This window comes from Brienomyrus brachyistius, chromosome 9 (assembly GCF_023856365.1).
Source record: "Brienomyrus brachyistius isolate T26 chromosome 9, BBRACH_0.4, whole genome shotgun sequence".
In the NCBI taxonomy this organism is placed as follows: Eukaryota; Metazoa; Chordata; class Actinopteri; order Osteoglossiformes; family Mormyridae; genus Brienomyrus; species Brienomyrus brachyistius.
Window position 1 is genome coordinate 26,786,229 of NC_064541.1, and position 18,552 is coordinate 26,804,780.

Consider the following 18,552-nt stretch of genomic DNA (forward strand, 5'->3'; position numbering starts at 1 on the left):
GATATTAAATTATGGTGTTAGTGTGGTGTCTGTGTTTCTGTGGTTGATACTGATTGTGTTGCTTGAGAAGATCAACAAATGCTTAACAATTTGCACACAATACTAGTCGACAGTTTACAAATACACTTGTGTAGAACGTGACTAGCTATCACTAACAGCGCTACCATATACAAATGTTAATCCACACATGAAACGGGGTAGCACCACTCTCAAATTCCACTTACTGTAGCCCACTTTTATAACTTCTTATTCAGAACAAGCTGACAAAAGGTAGGAGACACCTTGGATCACAGGGCACGTGCTCGGCCTTACAAACCACATAGAAAGATCACATCACCCAATCACATGTCTTAGGACAATGGGAAGAGAAGTCAAGGCAATCAGGTGAAACCCTAGACCTACAAGCCCTTGGCCAACTGATATCTTAAAATGGTATATTTTATAGCATATTATGTAGATTGAATTGCTATAGCTTTGCACGGCACTTAAAAAAAATACACAACAAATAATCAGTATTTTTTTCTCATAAAACTCATGTGTATGAATAGCAGATCTTATAAATTAATCTATTGGCAGAAACTGCACGCTTAGCGGTGGACCCAAAAAAATGGCCTATTTAGGGATAATTTGGTTCTAATTTATGTAGCAATTAACTGGTTTCCGCTGTTCCGTATAGTACGTGGGAGGCGGCATGTAAGCAGTGTTTTTCGGTCAAGACCAGCGGTGGAGTCGGGGAGTGACCCGCGAAGAAAAGGCGTCGCCGTGTCGCCGGGAAGGTGGAAGACCCCCGTGAGAAGCTGACAGGGGGCAGTGTTTCCCACCGCCGGAGCCGCCGGGGGGGCGGCGCAATGTTGCAAAAAAGTGAAACATCGAGAAGGCGCATGAAGCAGTGGTAGGATGAGTGACCTGATCGCATGTAGAAGGTAAAGGCGTCCTCTACCCGAGCCTTTTTCTTTTATCTCCCTGTCCAGCATGACACGTCGTGCAGGTGGATGCTGAGCGCGTCTGTATTGTGTATTGGGGGTTGGTTGGGGGGGGGGGACAATGAGCGCGGTTCTGTGGTTTAATGCCTTCCGCTTCGTTCTCTTTATGCGGCCGATGAATACAAGATGCCAGCGGGAGACCTGAGCGAGAAATCTCGGGAAACCCGTCTGTGACTCGCGTGTCATTGGAGTAGATCAGCGGAGGTTAAGCGCCTGGCACCGACTGCACACCGAGCGTGCACGCATTGTCACACGCACTGATTATGCATTGATTGTGTAGCGATTTCGCACGCCGTGCATATGCATGCCTTCGTGGGACTGGCTCTGCCTTCTGGCCGGAGTGGGATCGGAGCAGATCGACTGTCCGGCTAACCTGCTAATGACGTTAGCTGTGCGGCTAACCACCTGCGTGCGGGCACCGCTGGCGGAGCGACTGCGGATCTGCGCTCAGGTCCCGGCGGTAGCGTTACCGGGACTCGGTGCACTGAGTGTGTTTGCCTGGGCGTGTGCTGTTGTTAGTATTATTATTATTATTTATTATTATTATTATTATTATTGTTGTTGTTGTTGTCGTCCACGGGGTTTGTCATGGTGTTCGACTCTGGGTCAGAGTTTCTGTTTCCGGTAACTTTAGGTGTTTTGCGGCACGTACTCTGCTCATTAGCAAACCCCGTTAGCTTCCTAGCCTGACTTCATTATTCCTTTTATTATATATATATTTTGGTATTAATAGCAGCTGTTAATGTTTTCTTGACGCTCATCTGTGACGGAGTTCGCACTTCGGACCTCCTGCCAGCGTAACGTTTTCAAAGCGTTCGGCTAACGTTATAGATACGCCGCAGGAAGCCTTCGGGTGGTTTTAAGTTTTAAAGTAATGCAGTAAATGGTATGGCATGTTTTGAGGGGAGATAATCTTTTGTAGTCTGAGCTGGCAAACTGTGCACGATTTTTGTTCTTCATTATAAAACCACCTTTTCATTAAATATGGACAGGGAGATTATTCTGCCTTTACAGGTAGACGTGCTTCTCTGTCTTGCCCCGCCGTTAACCAGCACTGTGTGTGACTGACCGGGCAGGTAACCTCAGGACTGGCTGGCTGGCTGATCATTGACGACCATCAGCAAACCGCTCTCAGGCGTCGGCCGGCAGCAGATGGGTACCCCGTTCTGTGGCCGGCGTGACTTCGTAAAACCACGCCAGACTGACAGGCTGCTCTGCTGGCCCCGCCAGGTAATGCCACTCTACCCGCCGGAAGGTGCTGGTGCCCGCCATGGCGGAGGGAAGGCACTGTCTAGGACTATAGCCTCAAGGAAAATACAATACATTCTTTCTCCAACAGCCTCTAGGAAGATAAGTTTTATGGGAGTATAGATATTAGATTGTGTCTGTTTTTAAGTCTGTTAAGTAAATATGGGGTTTAATCACTCTCTCTGTCTCCCCAGTGACAGTGGGAGGAGTATGGTGAGCAGCCAGCCCAGGTACGAGCTCATTCAGGAGGTGGGGCGCGGCAGCTACGGCGTGGTGTATGAGGCGGCCGTGCGCCGCACTGGCGCCCGCGTCGCCGTCAAGAAGATCCGCTGCCACGCCCCCGAGAACGTGGAGCTGGCTCTTCGCGAGTTCTGGGCCCTCAGCAGCATCCAGAGCCAGCATCCCAACGTGATCCACCTGGAGGACTGCGTGCTGCAGCGGGACGGTCTGGCGCAGAGGATGCAGCACGGGTGCGGCTCCTCACTCTACCTGGAGGTCAGTGCGAGGCCCGGAGGAGGAGGAGGAGGAGGAAGGGGTGCAGAGACAACGGCCTAGGCCTCCCCGGCTTAGAACCTTAGAACAATAACCTTGCTATTCAGTGTTAAGTGCACAAGGGTGTTTTTTTCGTTTTGCTTTGTTTTTGTGGTTTTATTTCCTTGCGATGGGACGGTGAGGTGGGGGCAGAGTATGTGAAGCAACCGCCTTTTAAAAAGGTTAATTATACTATTTCGTATTTGATTTTAACTGACATATTTTTAGCTGCTCTTCTAGGTCAAAGAGAAAATGAACGCAATGCTGAACTTGTGAGACATGCACGTTGAATCGCAGGCTGTGGAAGAGTGATGTTTGGGTGAAGTATTTAAATCGGGGTTAGGGTTACTGTTGTGCAGGTATGGGGTAACTGATCAATTGATTGATTAATTGGGTACATGAGGCCATTTACTGGCCACGTGTCCATAGAGCCTTGTTACCCCGGCAACATGCTATGGACCCATCCCATCTCGAGCAAGATTTGAGCCTTGATGGTGAGCAGCTGTTTTGCAGTGGTGGTGCTTCTTATTGCCCTGCACCTTTTCTGTGAAAGAGGGCTATAGGCCCTGCCTCTCTCCACCCATTGGTCAGTAGGTGGTATGTGGGTGGGGCTTGGTTTATCTCTATGGCCGGTCCATGTTTCTTTCTGCTCAGTCAGTGGAGAGGTTGGAATGACATGTGCTGAAAGCTGGGCGTTTATGCTATTTCCTATAGGAAATTCACTGCACATGGTTCCCACCGTAGTTTTAAAAATGCAGTGGAATCCGGATCAGGTGTGGAAATGGTAGAATTAAAAAAAAAAAATTGTATTAAAAAAAGCTAATTAAGTGATTTCTGTGAGTATTGTCAGTCATCACATCCGAATCTTCATTTTTGTTCATTTTCTTCATCAGTTTGAGGATCGTTGCTGCTGTCTTTACACCCAAACAAAGGACCCTTTAGTCATATAACTGGGGAAGTGTGTTTCGGGTAAAATCTTTCATCATCTGTAAGACATTTGAATTATTTAAAACTAGAGAACATAAATGTTTTATACAGATCTAAGTTACTAGCTTTTATGCTACAAGCAGGTTCAGTCTTGTGACTTCCTTGTTGTATTGATGACTGAGGCTCAATCCAGTCACACGGTCCAGTATTGCGTTACTTGACAGGTTGCAGACCTCCTACACATTAATGAAACTACTACTGATTTTACAATAGCCGCTTCTGCTCTGGGGGAATGCCTGTCAAACTGCTAATTATTCTGTGTCTGCCAACCAACCCCCCCCCCCCCCCAAATTCAGGCCGTTATCTCCATTTTCCCACCTTAAAGAATTGCCTCTGACGTTTTCTGGGTATGATTCAATTATGGAGAACCTCACTGTGGGGTATGAGGTGGGGGGGGGGTGAAAGGGGGGAGGTTGAGAACCAGGATTCTCCACCGGAGGCTGCGTTCCCACCATTAACGAGGTTTCTGCTGTTTCTAAAGGCTTCTCCGCTTAGCAGAGGGCAACGGTTTGATGACTGTTACTATCAGCCAGGAGCCGAGGGAATCACTGACGCATACGCCTGCACACACGCGCGCACACACACACACACACACACACACACACACACTGCCTGTGCCACTTAATCTCCTAATAGAAAAATACTGCCAAAATCCCCCACTAGCTCCCTCTCCCTGTTCACTGATGCCAGGAACCAATGAAACACTGTATCTGCTAACGAGGCTGGCAGTCAGTTCTCTTGGGGGGGGGGGGGGGTGTGATTGTGATTGCAAGACCAGAGACCCTGCCAGCCCTAGACTGGAACAAAAGAGCGTTTACTGTCATGTCTGACACACTGTACAGGACCAATGCAAATTCTTTAGAGCATTTCAATGACAATGAGATTAGTAGGTATATTGATAAGTGTGTTAATATGTATTAAGTGGATTTTTTTTTTGTTACATTATTGTCCAGGAGCTCAACACATCTGATATAACTTGCTTTAATAAACCAGCGTAATGGCTGCAATTCTAGATATTTGTATTTGCTAAAATTTATATTGAAAATGCAGGATTCATGGCGTCTCAGTGGGTGGTGTTGCAGCCTCACACCTCCAGGGGGCTTCATTCTACCTCCTGATTTTGTTTTCCTGCACATTCTCCCAGCTTCTTGCATGGGATTCCTCACGCAGTCTGAAAATATGCAGTTAGATGAGCTGGTATTTAACAATTTCTTGCTGTGTGTGCGCGCGTGTACACATACCCTGCCATTGGCATGGGATTTCACACTCATCGTGATCCTGTATTGGATAAGGATTTATGGACAATGGAAAACAATACAGTATTGTTCAAATTAAGTAATTTTTTTTTAAAGAATTTCAGTCAAAGCAGGGGGGAAAAAAATCGGTCCTACAATAGGGAGCTGGGGAACACCTGAAACCAAAAATAAACATCTGTTTTGGGTTCCTATGTAAACATGAGCTTTCTGCTCTGGTCAGCAAACCGTGACGCATCTTCCTTTCCCGCCCCCTGCTGCAGCTGGTGGAGACTTCCTTGAAGGGTGAGATCGCCTTTGATCGGCGCTGCGCCTACTACCTGTGGTTTGTCATGGACTTCTGTGACGGCGGCGACATGAACGCCTACCTTCTGTCGCGCAAGCCCAGCCGCAAGACCAACACCAGCTTCATGTTGCAGCTGGGCAGTGCACTGGCTTTCCTGCACAAGAATCAGATCATCCACCGCGACCTCAAGCCTGACAACATCCTCATCGCTCAGGGCTGTAGCCCCGCCGGCTCGCCTGAGCCCACCCTCAAAGTGGCCGACTTTGGCCTGAGCAAGGTGTGCTCTGCCTCAGGCCTCAGCCCCGGCGAGCCAGTCAGCGTCAATAAGTGCTTCCTGTCCATGGCATGTGGCACGGACTTCTACATGGCGCCGGAGGTGTGGGAGGGTCATTACACAGCCAAGGCGGACATCTTCGCCCTGGGCGTGATCATCTGGGCCATGCTGGAGCGCATCACCTTTGTGGACGCCGAGACGCAGAAGGAGCTGCTGGGCAGTTATGTCCAGCAGGGCTCGGAGATAGTGCCTCTGGGGGAGGCGCTGCTGGAGAACCCGCGCATGGAGCTACCCATCCCGGCCAGGAAGAAGACCATGAATCCCAGCATGAGGCAGCTGCTCAGGGAGATGCTGTCGGCCAACCCGCAGGAGAGGCCTGACGCCTTCGAGCTGGAGCTCAGGCTGGTGAAGATCGCCTGCAGGGAATGGGACTGGGGCACGTGATGATGGAACCCATAGTTCACCATTCCCATCCCCTTGCACTAACACGCTCACACACATGGCTTTCTGCTCGGCCCTCTTCGGTGCTCAGCACGTAAACCTCAAGCTAATCACTGAACCCCAGCTTTGCTTTTCCTCCTCCAGCCCCTGAGTTGAAGGTGTTTCTGAATCCCTTCCAGGGTCTCTGCTCTGGAGGCCCCTGATCTCCCGCTTGTACAGAAACCTCCAAGTTCACTACACAGCGGCCCATGCTCGCATACTGGCCCTCGTGAATGGTGCTCTATATGTGTCTGTATGTGTCGAGAGGATGCCGTTGACCTGCTTGGAGCTCCCGTCCCACTACTGGTACTCTGGGTCCAGCTTAGTGGCATGGGAGTCTGGGATGGAGGGGGATTCATGAAATACATGTAATGTAGCAAAAAATCTCTCTCTTTAGACCAACACTGCACCTACAGTTTGTCAGGGAGCCTTTCCACAGAGGCACATGTCAACAAACACCATGGTAAATTACTGTCCTTATCCAATGAAAATATTATTCACCAGCATATTGGAAGAGGTTTAACAGTGCTGTACAGACTATCATAAAACCTCCTTATTTTCCATTTTTGTGTTTAACAAAATAGGCTAATAGGTTTCAGCTGGTCACCTTTACCTATTGTCAAACCCCACAAAATAAGAATTCCAGATTCTTCCAAACTCTGTGGGCTGATTCCTGCTGCCACAGAGGCACCTATGATGTTGATTGCAGCTTGTGGTGTATTGTCTGTTAATAAGGGCAGGATTTAATGTGTTTTTGGAATGCCTGTGTGCGTTTATTTTCAAGATCTCCGTAAAGGTCTCTTATTGTTTTTCAGGCCTTTTACATTGAAAAAGCAATTGATATTTTGCTTTAGTCTTTTGACATCCGTACAGTTGGAGACACCAGTTCATAGCTGTTGGAGCTGTTTGTACTTGTGGTTACTTGACAGTTAATATTGTATAGTTAGGAGTGGATCTGTATGCAGATAATTAACTAAGGCATTGATTTTGAACTATATATTTGGGGCTGGAACCGGAAAAGCTACCTCAGCTCAGCGGAAAGTGTGCGTAAATCTTTATATGTTGGGGAGGAGCCCCTGTCCAGCGTTAACTCCAGAGCCCATCTCGTCACAATGGTCTCTCACAGAGATCACACATAGCAGTGGATTTGCTGCTAGATACTGATGGTTAGGGAGAGCCTGACGTTTTCAAACTGCTGCCACTAACGACTCACAAGTCACTACTTCTAGTTCGCTGTCCCCCTCCCCTGCTGTTTTGTACCTATCTCAGCTCAGCTGAGGCGACTGCCGGCATTAATGATGTTTCGGGTGACGTGTCGAAGTGTTTTTTTTTTTTTTTTTTTTTTTTTACCGTGCCATTAACGAATTAGCTGACGGCTAACTCACACGGCGCTAAACCACAGGCCTTAACCGCTCGTCTTTGTGGACACCACCAGCAGCAGACCCTCCCTCACACTTAAGCAAAGACGGCAGAAACGGTCCGTCTAACTCCGCCAGTCTTTGAAAATCCATTACCGGTGTTCAGTAGATCTCTGGCGGCAAATTGCGGAACGAAAATCAGCGTTACTTTCAGATTGATAGTAGTTAGTATAGCTCTGCCGCTCCAGGGGTTTAATTTCCCTTCTGCCGTCTGTCACTAAATATTTCTCCAGATTCAACTTCATTAACGTTCACAGAACTTGTTTCCTTTTGCGGCACATACAGTATCTAGCAGGAGGTTTAAAAATCTGTACTGTTTTCACTGATTTCTGTCACTGCCAGCAAAATAATAAATTGTATTCTCTTTAGTATTCTGAACTCTGGTTTGGCTCTGCAGTCATTTAAATGAACATTGTTGTTTAAGTCTTTGAGACTCTCCTGAGAACCAGTTAAGCGCTCCTAATCCCACAGCCCTGGATCATGTTCTCGGAAATGGTGCCAGGCAAACGGAAAGTTGGGAATTCAGGAAACTTGACCACGGTAGAAGTGGTTCAGCTGCATCTTCAAACCATAGGAGCTGCTTCTGGAGTGATGACTACTGGGAAAACTCCACATCGCTGCCTGTTGTTCTGCAAATGTCCTATCATCTCGGGGTGTTTTCTCAGAGTTCCTGAGAGTTGTCGTCAAGCCGTCATTCAGCTCATCCCAGAATTCTGCTTTCCCCTGGTACACCTGTAAACACCGTCAGCAGCTGTGTCTGTGAATGGGATGGCTGGTTGAATGTGTAGTGAGTGATTACCCGTCTTAATGGTAACATCGCCTGTGGTGAGTGACGTTTTCTTTGCAATATTCGTAATTTTTTTAAGAGGTGTGATTTGAAACACTGTTTTGTGTTCTGTAGAGAGTCTTATATTTTCACTGGGAAATGTGAAAATGTGTTAAATTGGTTTATCCAGTTCTGTTCTTCATTTAGTTCCTTTGACTGAAAGAGTTTAGTATCTGCGAAGTGTTTTGAATCACCTGCTCGAATTAGGTCTCCGGATGGCCTTTCCAGCTAGATTAGAAATTGGATTCCTGTTTTAATTTTTTAATTTTTTTTTGGTAAATGGAATCAGGGAGTTTTTTGTTTTGGTTAATTAGGACCCGGTTGTACCGGAACATGGTACGATGCAACAAGCCAAGTGTACAGCAGCTGGAACTGAGAACCTTGTTTTCTACACCTTTTCAGTCACTGTAAGATATATTTTGGGAAAAAAAACAAGTATATAAAAAGTGGAAATGACTGTGTCACTTGCTGTTAAATTTGGACTTTATAAATAAAAATCTGTTCTGAATCAAAGTCTCCGGTTGGTTTCATTGTAGTATTTCTAAACGATGTTCATGAATCATTGATCTATGTGTGTGTGTGTGGGGGTGCAAAAGTAGCTAGCACCTGCCATTTAGGCTGAAATATTTAATGTGACCTTGTGCACCAGCTTTATGGTACTGAGTGCCCCTTTACTTTACTAGCCCTTCAAATTCCTGCACAGCCATGTCGTTGGAATGTAGATTGAGGCTAAGTAACATCCCCCCCTAGTGGCCATACCGTAGAATAAACACGAAGACCTTTGTATCGTCCACGTTAATATATATAATGTTCACAATTTCATTTTTAATAAGCTCCAGAGGACTTGAATTATGGATGAAATGCACAATATAGAAGCGGTGTGCTTCCGCAGCATAAATGATTGAAAACATAGCATATATTTAAATTGAAGCCCAATTTAAGTGTAAATTTGGCTTCACCCCACAGTTTCTATATTACCGACTATAATGGCGACATTACTTAGCCTTTTTGCAATGGACGTGCTGATTATAGTGAGCTCTGGTTTTAATTTCAAGCTTGGCAAACATGTCCGTTAATCAAGAACCCAATAAATCTTCGTAAATATTCTCAGATTTCTTCAAAATTTATCACTTTATTGTTAAGCACAGATGTGTGGTGTAAGAAGGTAATACACAAACACGAAGCCATACTTTCTGTATGGGACCTGGTCTTTATTGTTCCCATAATTTTAATTTAAACATTTAAACTACAAATACCTACCAAAACTGCTCTTAATGCTAAATGTTACACGTATAAACTTCGGAAATTGTTCTGAAGCTCTTCCTTGAAACACTAGTATATTAATGACTTGTAGTATATTAGTAGTAATAACTTGGTAGTATATTAATGACTAAAGTAAACGCTCTTTTTATAAATGATTTTGTCGTCTACTAGAAGAATTACGGTACAACAAAAATGGCGTCCATCCGTGTGGGCTGATGGTACTCTCAATTTTTCTCAGAACGTAATTATACGGCTTCTTGTTAGAGAGGAAAGTGACAAATTACCTGACAGCGCGACCATGGAAGTTCAGCATCGCCTGAGATTGCTGTCAAGGATAATTGGGATGAAAGGCCCGGTCATTTGCAGAGCCATAGTCACTGCAACGCAACGATCAGGACTAAGTTACACTGTCGGCAGACGCCTGTCACCGACGTGGAGAAGAGGAGCATCTGCAGGGTGGTGCAGGTCGTTCTCCGACGCCTCTGCGAGAACTTGCAGAGCGCTGGTTTACAGGAAACATGGAGATCCTCCAGAAGTCGTTCAGTAAGTAGTTGTGTACATGCATAAGCGGTGGTGAACACGATCATCAGCAGGGATATTTGTTTGCGTCTGACATCCAGTATGGTTAACAGTAAAAGTTTATTTACTTTGGGAAATAAAACGAAAGACATTATCGGAATTGTTAATCAGTTGCCAGAGATTGCACCAAACTCACACAGCTGCTTTAGTATTGCATATGCCTGCCGATGTGCAAAGACATGAAAAGATTGTGTGCGTGTTCTGTCAGGTCTGAGAACATGGAGTTGCCCCTTATGGGTGAAAAAAGTGTCCTTGTGAAAATGCTGGCTGCTCCAATCAATCCTTCTGACATCAACATGGTGCAAGGTAGGTGAATGGGACCACAATGATGACCCCCAAACTATGGATGCTGTCATTGCTACACAGGTGTTGAGTTTAGACTTAATAACGGTTTATTTCTGATGTTTACAGGCACGTATGCCATCCTGCCAGACCTCCCAGCAGTTGGAGGTAATGAGGGGGTGGGCCAGGTCTTGGAGGTGGGCAGACAAGTGACATCTTTAAAGCCAGGTGACTGGGTGATCCCAAGAGATGCTGGACTAGGCGAGTGCTCATGCTGCCCTATCCTATCTTACTTATCCTTCATGGGTGTTGGAGAGGGAGTTTCTCCTCATCTCCTTGACTTGAAGTTGTGCATGCCTGTGATTACAGGCACATGGCGCACTACAGCTGTGTTCAATGAGGCGTCCCTGGCTGAGGTACCCAGAGATATTCCTCTGTTGGCAGCAGCCACTCTAGGCGTCAACCCCTGCACGGCCTACAGGATGCTGTCCGACTTCGAGACCCTGCAACCCGGTATGACTGATCTTATCATCAGGCTGCTGAGGACGTTAAGCAAGGTTGAGAATATTCCAAATGACTAGAGAGGTCTAGAGAGGTCGTTTGATCATTTTACTCTTGTTAAAATAATGCTTTAATAGAGGACTAGGACTGGCTAATAAACAGCGTTTGGGGCGCAAACCTGTGTCCTGCTCAACTCGCCCAGGTGACTCTGTGATCCAGAACGCTGCCAACAGTGGTGTGGGCCAGGCCGTCATTCAGATCGCAGCTGCAAGGGGAATCCACACCATCAATGTCGTCCGGGACCGGTATGCGTGCCATTGCTTCAATGACCTGATCAGATCTAGGGTCAGAGGTGGTATAGGAACATATGTCTGTTACTCTTGGTTCAAGTTTCAGGGTTGTTCTATACATATTTAAGCACTGAACATTCTGGTAAGATTTGAAATCGTGTCAGTTTGAAAGTGGTCAAACAAGATTTTTTTCCCATGATTTGATGGCCTTTTTTGTGTCGTGTGTGTGATTCTGCCCCAGACCAGACTTCCAGCAGCTGTCTGACAGGCTCCTGGCGATGGGCGCCAGTCATGTGATCAAGGAAGAGACATTGCGACAACCAGAAATGAAGGACTTCTTTAAGGTGGAGAAAATGCCGGCCCAATAGCAAATGTTTGTTTAAATTTCATACAGTTGTTGCTAAATCAGTTTATACAGCTGGATACCGATCTGTCCAGCTTATGAATGTCGGCTCAAAGATAGAACCAAACTTCAGCATGCAACCTTTTGCTTCAAGTCAATGTCCTTAACTATAGTTTGTGCCCCCTGTGGAATCCTGTGAAGCTGTGGTTCGTTTTTTGCATTATATCCCAGATATGAGTTATTAAGAGGTACTGTTTGTCTTTTTCCATGCACTGTTTATCCAGAATGTTCTCCATTTCTCCTTCACTCTGACAGAAGTGTCCTCGACCCAAGGTGGCGCTGAATGCAGTGGGCGGAAAGAGCGCAACAGAGCTGCTCCGGCATTTGCAGTGAGTGTGCGTGGTCCAGTACTTCGTTCATTTGGAAAGCACCTATGGTTCAGGTTCTGGACAGGTCCAGAGTACGGCCCAAAGGCTTTGGCTCTCCCTGTTTGAGGACTCAAAAACAGCTGGAGATTTCACTAGAGCAGTGTTTCCTAATTCGGTCCTCGGGGACCCACAGACAGTCCGTGTTTTTGCTCCCTCCCAGCTCCCGGTAGGTAGCAAAAATGTGGACCGTGTGTGGGTCCCGAGGACCGGGTTGGGAATCACTGCACTAGAGAAATTCAGATGGCGTGCTTCGCCTAAGGGTTCAACAGCAGAGCGGCTCCTGGGACTTGAACCAGCAATCTTAGGGTTACTAGTTACTAAGAACTGGCAAACTTTACTAAGGCAGATGAAACAAACATGTATTTGGCTGGTAAACTGATGAAGTTTAAATTGGTCCTATTCATTTAAAATGTATTGTTCCAGGTTTGGTCACAAATTCTCTACACTTCTCTACACTGAAAGTCAATATGGCAGATATGAAGACTATATATTTATGTATAACGGATGGGTACAAAAATGCAATGAAATGCGTGGTGAGTGACCTCTTCTGACTTTCAGGGGTGGTGGTACCATGGTTACCTATGGTGGAATGGCAAAGCAGCCAGTCACTGTTCCAGTGGTGAGTCAGGTTAATCTTGACCGACTGTCATGGTATGGTGCAATACACAATGTGTCCACTAGGTGTCTAGTATGTCATATACTGCAATGATTTGGTGTAGGAAAGGAAAAAAGGAATCTTACTTGAGTTCCACAAGCATATTCTTTGTTGGGTGGTTATATTAATATTTTTTTTTGCGACCAGACGGAACCTGTAAGTTTTATAACTTTGATTTGTGAGTGTTGTGTGTATTTTGACATCTTTCTCAAATATTGCTTTTCTGGAGACTTTGTGTTTCAGTGTCTGCCTTGTCTTTTGTACCCAGAGTTCCCTGATCTTCAAGGACCTGAAGATGAGGGGGTTCTGGGTGACCCAGTGGAAGAGGGACCACGCCCACGGTGAGTCTGACTGAAAGCCCCCCCCCCCCTTACTATCAGACCTACTCACCCCATGTAGGCTGTGATTTCTGAAACAGCAGCTTGTTCAGTAGGACATGATGTGATGATGTGAGAAGGGAGCAGCTGGATTGGGACCACATGTTACATTCTAAGACCTCAGGTTCTGGATGGTTTGTGCCTATCTGGCCAGTTCTCTGACCCAACTCCTGCCCATACCATACAGATGAAGGGGCACTGCTGGAGATGTTGGCCCAGCTTGCAGCCCTGATCCGGAAGGGGAAGCTCACTGCGCCGGCCTGTTCGGAGGTCAGCCTGCAGGACTTCAGGGGAGCGCTGGACCGTGCCATGCAGCCGTATATCTCTGCCAAGCAGATTCTGGTCATGTGATGCCCAACCAACCAATAGGGATCTGATCATCCTTTCACCCTGAACTAATTATTTGACATTCTAAGTGGATGGAGGATAGCAGGCAAATATTGTTTTTTTTTTTTTTTTTTTTTTTGTGGAATTATTAAACTGACTTTGCATTACCATCAGCTGCTGTGTTTGGATCAAATAGTATGTTTACTCCTGTCGTAGAAATTTTGAACCTGGAAGCGCCCTACTGCTCAGCATAGCCTTCTGGCAGCGGATAAAGGATTAAATCAGGATTTAAAAATGCAGATTTATTTGAAAATATAGAGTGGTCTCAATTTTTTCCACGGTTGTAAATTTTTAAACATCTACATTTTTAAATGACCAGAAACCAGCCAGGTAAAAAGCAGAAGCAACATTCTAATGCCAGGAATGACTGTTAACTTATCCAACAGTTTCTCATGAATCGCAGAATGACATCAAGTGACTATCAAAAGGAATAGGAAACATTAAGTGCAGGTGTGAAGTGCACTGCTAGGACAGTTCATATCAGGCTCCCAGCAGCAGGACTGAAGTCCCATAAAGCAAGGAAGAAGCTCTTCATTAATGAGGAACAGAGAATAACCAGGCTGCAGTTTGCAAAAAAAACACATATTATTCACAGACATACACCCGTAAATTGAGAAATGAGTAAAACAAAAAATTGTGTTTTAAATCACAAAGTACAAGTCAAGGTATCCTGCAGGTGGCTGGAGTTGAACTGGTACATAGCAGATGGTCATCCGTATCGTGAGAGCTTATGAAAAGCGCTTCTAAAACTACAGAATTATTGATTTAAAATAACATCATAATTCCACTGGTTTAAAATTCATTTTAATTACCTAGCAATGCAGTTACTAAAAAATACTGTGGATTCTGTAATTGACTTCGGCTGTGACTGTAACCTTCTTCCCAGATTGTGAACACAGAGAAAAAACAGTCATAGGTATCAGCAAGAAATTAACAGTGAATCTTTTACAGTGACATAGGAAAGACTAGTAACTGAGCTTAAATGAGATCCAGATCCATTTCTTTCTAGATGACCATGTCGTCTACTGACCATTTATGCTTGAGCTCCTAATTGATCCATTTAAGGGATTATATTGCAAGTGTAAGTGGATGGAACTCACTTCTTTAGGGAGTAAATCAACAGGTAGCTGTGAGGTCACTAGTAGGACTCTGCCTACTGATGGACTAGAATGGGGATGAAGCCCTGGGATGGGGGTGGGGTCAGAAATCAGGAAGTAGTGAGCTCATTGGCTGGTCCCGTACAGGCTGACTGCCACACAGATTAGAAGGGGTGCCAGGGCAAGGTGGGCGGATGGTGCGCCTTCCTTTGCTATACACTGCTCATACCTGTCAAAATCAACCTCACGGATGGCGCAGACGTGGTCAGCACGGCAGTCTGCGTCGCAGGAGCTGAGGTCGTAGCTGACCGAGTTGAACTCGTAGTACTTCTGCAGGTCACAGCCGGAGTCTTCCAGCTGCTCCAGGATGAGATGCATGGAGGAAGGAGAGGCATCTGGTACCTGAAAGGACTCGCACAGCCGGTACTCCTTCTCCCAGCGCTCCCACACCACGTTGGCATAGGTCAGGTTCAGATAGTAAGTCACCATGTCCTTGAAAGAAGCAAAGGAAAACAGAGGAGTCATTGTGCACTTCTGCAGACCAACACATGCTGCATGCGAAAGGTCTTCCTCCTCGATATCCATATTGGAATGGCGTGGCAAGTACACAACGTACGTATGCACACAACGTGTTTCCTCTACGACACGGTGTGTGCATTTACGTGTCCGTTTATGCAGTGCGGATGTGCAAGTGTTGCGAGTGTGTGGAGAAGTATGGACCAGCCCTAGGTCTGCAGAGATGACGCTTGCTTCACACATAATCAACAGGAACGAGGCAAGGAACAAGGAACACAATCTCTGCAAGCAATTGGGATTGGATTTGAACCTCTGATCTTGGCCTTGTTCTGTGTCTCGTGTTTCACTGGAACTGGAACCTGAAGAGAAGATCAAAATGGTTATGTGATTTATTTTTTTACCTCTGGGGTCAACCTACCTTGACAAGAAGGGTAGTCTTGTCATACTCAAAAATTCGGATGCCAGGGTTGTTGGCCCCATCTTCAACTCCAGGCAGAGTTGTCTTCCATGGGGTGACTCCAGGAGTGAGGAACATAGCACTAATTGGGTTTCCTGAACAAAGTGAAAAGGATGGGGGGGGGGTGGACTCCGGTGACCTTTGAAGGCATGTGGGCAAAGAGATGGCTCTTGTTGTACCACAGTCTTCCATCTGCTACAGCCACTTATCCAATGCCAGGTCATAATGAGCATATCCCAGTAAGCCCAGAGCACAGGGAAAAGCACGACCTAGATGGGATGCCAGTCCATCACACACACTCACTTTATCCAAAGCAACATACATTTTTGAGAAAGCAGGGTTAGACAATCCCTCAAGGTGTTAGGGTTAGGGGCCCTTCTCAAAGGCCCAACAATAAAACCACTCTGCCAACCCCAGGATTCAAACCAACAACCTTATGATCATGAATTCCCCCGACCCCCCCCCCTTACATAATTCAGTAGATGTCACACAGCCACCTTTGCAAGTTTGGTCTGCAAGAGGGAAAGTACCTTTAGAGTCGTAGAACATCCGGAAGCTGTCTGTGTGGTGGTGGCCAAAGAACTGCCCGGAAATTACTGCATGGTGCTTCTGAATCAGCCCAAGATAGCGACGGTTGAAGTCAGACCGGAACCATGGTTTTCTCCTCTTCTTCTCAAAAAAGCCCGGTGGCACATGACCCACAATATACACCTATAAAGACAAAAAATGAGGACGTTGTACCTGATAAACAGGAAATAACATCCAATGCTTATACAAGAACATCCTGAGTAGTGTCTGGCTGCAGGCACCCTGGCACTCTCACACCCCGGCACTCTCACACCCCGGCACTCTCACACCCCGGCACTCTCAGACTCCGGCACTCTCAGACTCCGCCATTTCATACGTTCGTATATTTAATTTAAATATGATTAATACTTGTAAAACCTGAGCTATTGCATTTTGTTGTTGTTTCCTTTGTGTTAGAACTTATTTGGATTCATTCTTGTTTTCGCTAAATTTAGAAGTAATTACCTTCTCATTTTTGCTGGCAGCGGACGTCAATACAGCATCCATCCACTCAAACTGGCCCGCTGGGTCTGAGATGTTCTCCGTCACTTTGTTCTGGTCGTAATAAAGATTGGTGTTGAGGATCAGGACCCTGTAACCTGACTTTTTCAGGATCTCTTCTGTATAGAATCCACCTGAAGAAAGGAGGGTTGTAGTTCCGGTAAATAAGTCAGACTTACAACATGCCAGCACATCACTGCAAACTATTTGCCTATCCAGACATCTGTACCTTTGTTAAAGGTGAGCTGGGATTCAGGCTCCAGCCAACCCTGCCAAAGTTTTGTGGTCCGGTTGTATATGCTGTTTGGTTCCGGAGGCAACTGGCTCTTGGGATGGTAGTCATGATTACCCAGTGCAGCGTAAACCTTGGTGTCTGGAACAGGCAGAAAGTGTCAAGCTTGAAACCCAGTGTGAATTTTAAATCAAGGTCGCAAAAAGATTAATCACAGAATTAAATCTCTAATTAACATTAACACATAGTTAAACGTTAACAAAATCTAACATGACACTAAGCAGGACATACCTGGAAAAGTCTGTCGCAGGACTTGAGTGATATTTCCTACGATGCGCAGGACAGCATCCTCCCCGAGCTGTTCGTCGGCTACGTGCGGCGTGTCATCGCTGGCAAGAGCAGAGCCAAAAGGCACGTGTGGGCTGTCTAACTATGCAAACCATAATCTCTTGGTTTTGATTTATTTAATAGTGTTTACCCTGTCCACACGATGAAATCCGGATCTGGTAGAATCGCCTTCATGGCATTTAGGGATGACAGGATGAGTTCCCACGGCGAGTCGCAGTTGTAGTGGCCGTATGTTCCTGCGTTTGGGGCCGGTCGAGTGCCACTGGAGACGCACACCCGATCGGGGCTGCTTGTGGCAGCATAGGTGGGGTCCCAGTGGAGGTCTGAGATATGCCAAAAACGACCTGTGGGACGTGTTTGGCGATACATCACACAATATAATGAAATAAATGTCAAACTGGTGGAGAAAAGTACGACTGCCTAAATAGAGATGCATATATATGAGTCGTACCCCAGTAGGCTAAAAATACCAGTTCGCACCGTGACCCTTGCCTGGAACAGCTGTTGGAGGATGAACGAATGGATCACTAGTGCGCAAATCATAGAGATAAACGCTGGGTTTTTATGACTGAATAGTTGAATTGAAATGTCGAATTCATAAAGTACAAGGGACATAACATCTGCAAATGTGCAACGGTAAATTCGTGAAATTAAACATTACAGTGTTAAAGGTTTGCCTGACACCTCGATGATAATTAATCCATATTGTATTTTTTATATTTCAGCGCGGATTATTTAACTCACCCAAATCGGCCGAACTTCTACCGCTAAGTAGAACACAGAGGAAAAGAAGGTTGGGAAACAGTCCGTGCGGTTTCATTCTCAAAGCTGAACTGAAATGGCGTGGGGAGTGCCTGTAATTTCAATAGCCAAATATAAGCCTAGCCAGAGATCTGCAAGATCAAGTTGAAAGAATCTGATCCCATCGTATTTTTCGACACGATGAAATGATTTTCACAGCTTTTTTCCCTTGTTTTAAAGATAGTGATAATGTAAAGTGGTTGGGGAAATGTGTCGCACTTTCACTTGTATTTGATGTGAAAACTGCATATTTTCGTACGGGTTTATCAGCCTTCAAATCAGGCTTATCTGAAGTTAACCTGTATAAATCCAAAGTACATCCATCCATCCATCCATTTTCCAAACCGCTTATCCTACTGGGTCGCGGGGATCCAAAGTACAGAACATCTGTAATAAGGAAGCCTTAGTGCCTATTCAGAGTTAAAACGTTCTCTCTCTCTCTCTCTCTCTCTCTCACACACACACACACACTCTCTCTCTCTCTCTCTCTCACACACACACACACACACACACACAATGATTTAGAGATACCGCTTAATCTAATTAGTTTAACAACCAGGTTTTTTTTTTACTTTATGAACATTCACATACAACTATAAATGCTTACGAGAACAATGTACCAAAGTTTACAATGAGGTCGAT

The 18,552-nt window shown here is 45.7% G+C and overlaps 3 protein-coding genes across 4 annotated transcripts; 2 read left to right on the forward strand and 1 right to left on the reverse strand.

Annotated features, from left to right (window-relative positions):
* The first annotated feature begins 686 nt into the window (after positions 1-686).
* Positions 687-8,799, forward strand: pdik1l (PDLIM1 interacting kinase 1 like). Of its 2 annotated transcripts, none has more exons than XM_049026312.1 (4): positions 687-923; positions 2,060-2,213; positions 2,426-2,726; positions 5,266-8,799. In XM_049026312.1, the coding sequence occupies exons 3-4, from the start codon at positions 2,442-2,444 to the stop codon at positions 6,004-6,006; spliced, it is 1,026 nt and encodes a 341-aa protein (XP_048882269.1). In that variant the 5' UTR covers positions 687-923; positions 2,060-2,213; positions 2,426-2,441; the 3' UTR covers positions 6,007-8,799. The 2 variants fall into 2 exon arrangements, with proteins under 2 accessions (XP_048882269.1, XP_048882270.1); XM_049026313.1 differs by lacking the exon at positions 687-923 and adding an exon at positions 934-1,497.
* A 933-nt stretch (positions 8,800-9,732) lies between these two features.
* On the forward strand, positions 9,733-13,453 carry mecr (mitochondrial trans-2-enoyl-CoA reductase). The gene is made up of 10 exons (XM_049026311.1): positions 9,733-10,092; positions 10,337-10,434; positions 10,540-10,671; positions 10,780-10,923; positions 11,114-11,216; positions 11,443-11,545; positions 11,860-11,933; positions 12,531-12,591; positions 12,896-12,968; positions 13,192-13,453. Exons 1-10 carry the CDS (start codon positions 9,848-9,850, stop codon positions 13,353-13,355), a joined length of 1,197 nt encoding a protein of 398 aa, XP_048882268.1. The 5' UTR covers positions 9,733-9,847; the 3' UTR covers positions 13,356-13,453.
* A 128-nt stretch (positions 13,454-13,581) lies between these two features.
* Positions 13,582-18,512, reverse strand: smpdl3b (sphingomyelin phosphodiesterase acid like 3B). Its single transcript, XM_049026310.1, has 8 exons — positions 17,854-18,512; positions 17,240-17,453; positions 17,053-17,150; positions 16,759-16,902; positions 16,494-16,663; positions 15,992-16,172; positions 15,423-15,556; positions 13,582-14,980 (listed from the first exon to the last, which is right to left on the reverse strand). Exons 1-8 carry the CDS (start codon positions 17,927-17,929, stop codon positions 14,615-14,617), a joined length of 1,383 nt encoding a protein of 460 aa, XP_048882267.1. The 5' UTR covers positions 17,930-18,512; the 3' UTR covers positions 13,582-14,614.
* Between the last annotated feature and the right edge of the window lie 40 nt (positions 18,513-18,552).

Coding starts and splice junctions, on each gene's coding strand:
- smpdl3b (XM_049026310.1), bottom strand. CDS start 17,929: ATGAAACCGCACGGACTGTTTCCCAACCTTCTTTTCCTCTGTGTTCTA. Junction 17,454..17,853: donor TAGAAGTTCGGCCGATTTGG/GTGAGTTAAATA, acceptor CACGTCCCACAG/GTCGTTTTTGGCATATCTCA. Junction 17,151..17,239: donor GATTTCATCGTGTGGACAGG/GTAAACACTATT, acceptor TGCTCTTGCCAG/CGATGACACGCCGCACGTAG.
- pdik1l (XM_049026312.1), top strand. CDS start 2,442: ATGGTGAGCAGCCAGCCCAGGTACGAGCTCATTCAGGAGGTGGGGCGC. Junction 2,727..5,265: donor GCTCCTCACTCTACCTGGAG/GTCAGTGCGAGG, acceptor CCCCTGCTGCAG/CTGGTGGAGACTTCCTTGAA.
- mecr (XM_049026311.1), top strand. CDS start 9,848: ATGGAAGTTCAGCATCGCCTGAGATTGCTGTCAAGGATAATTGGGATG. Junction 10,435..10,539: donor TGACATCAACATGGTGCAAG/GTAGGTGAATGG, acceptor TGATGTTTACAG/GCACGTATGCCATCCTGCCA. Junction 10,924..11,113: donor CTTCGAGACCCTGCAACCCG/GTATGACTGATC, acceptor CAACTCGCCCAG/GTGACTCTGTGATCCAGAAC.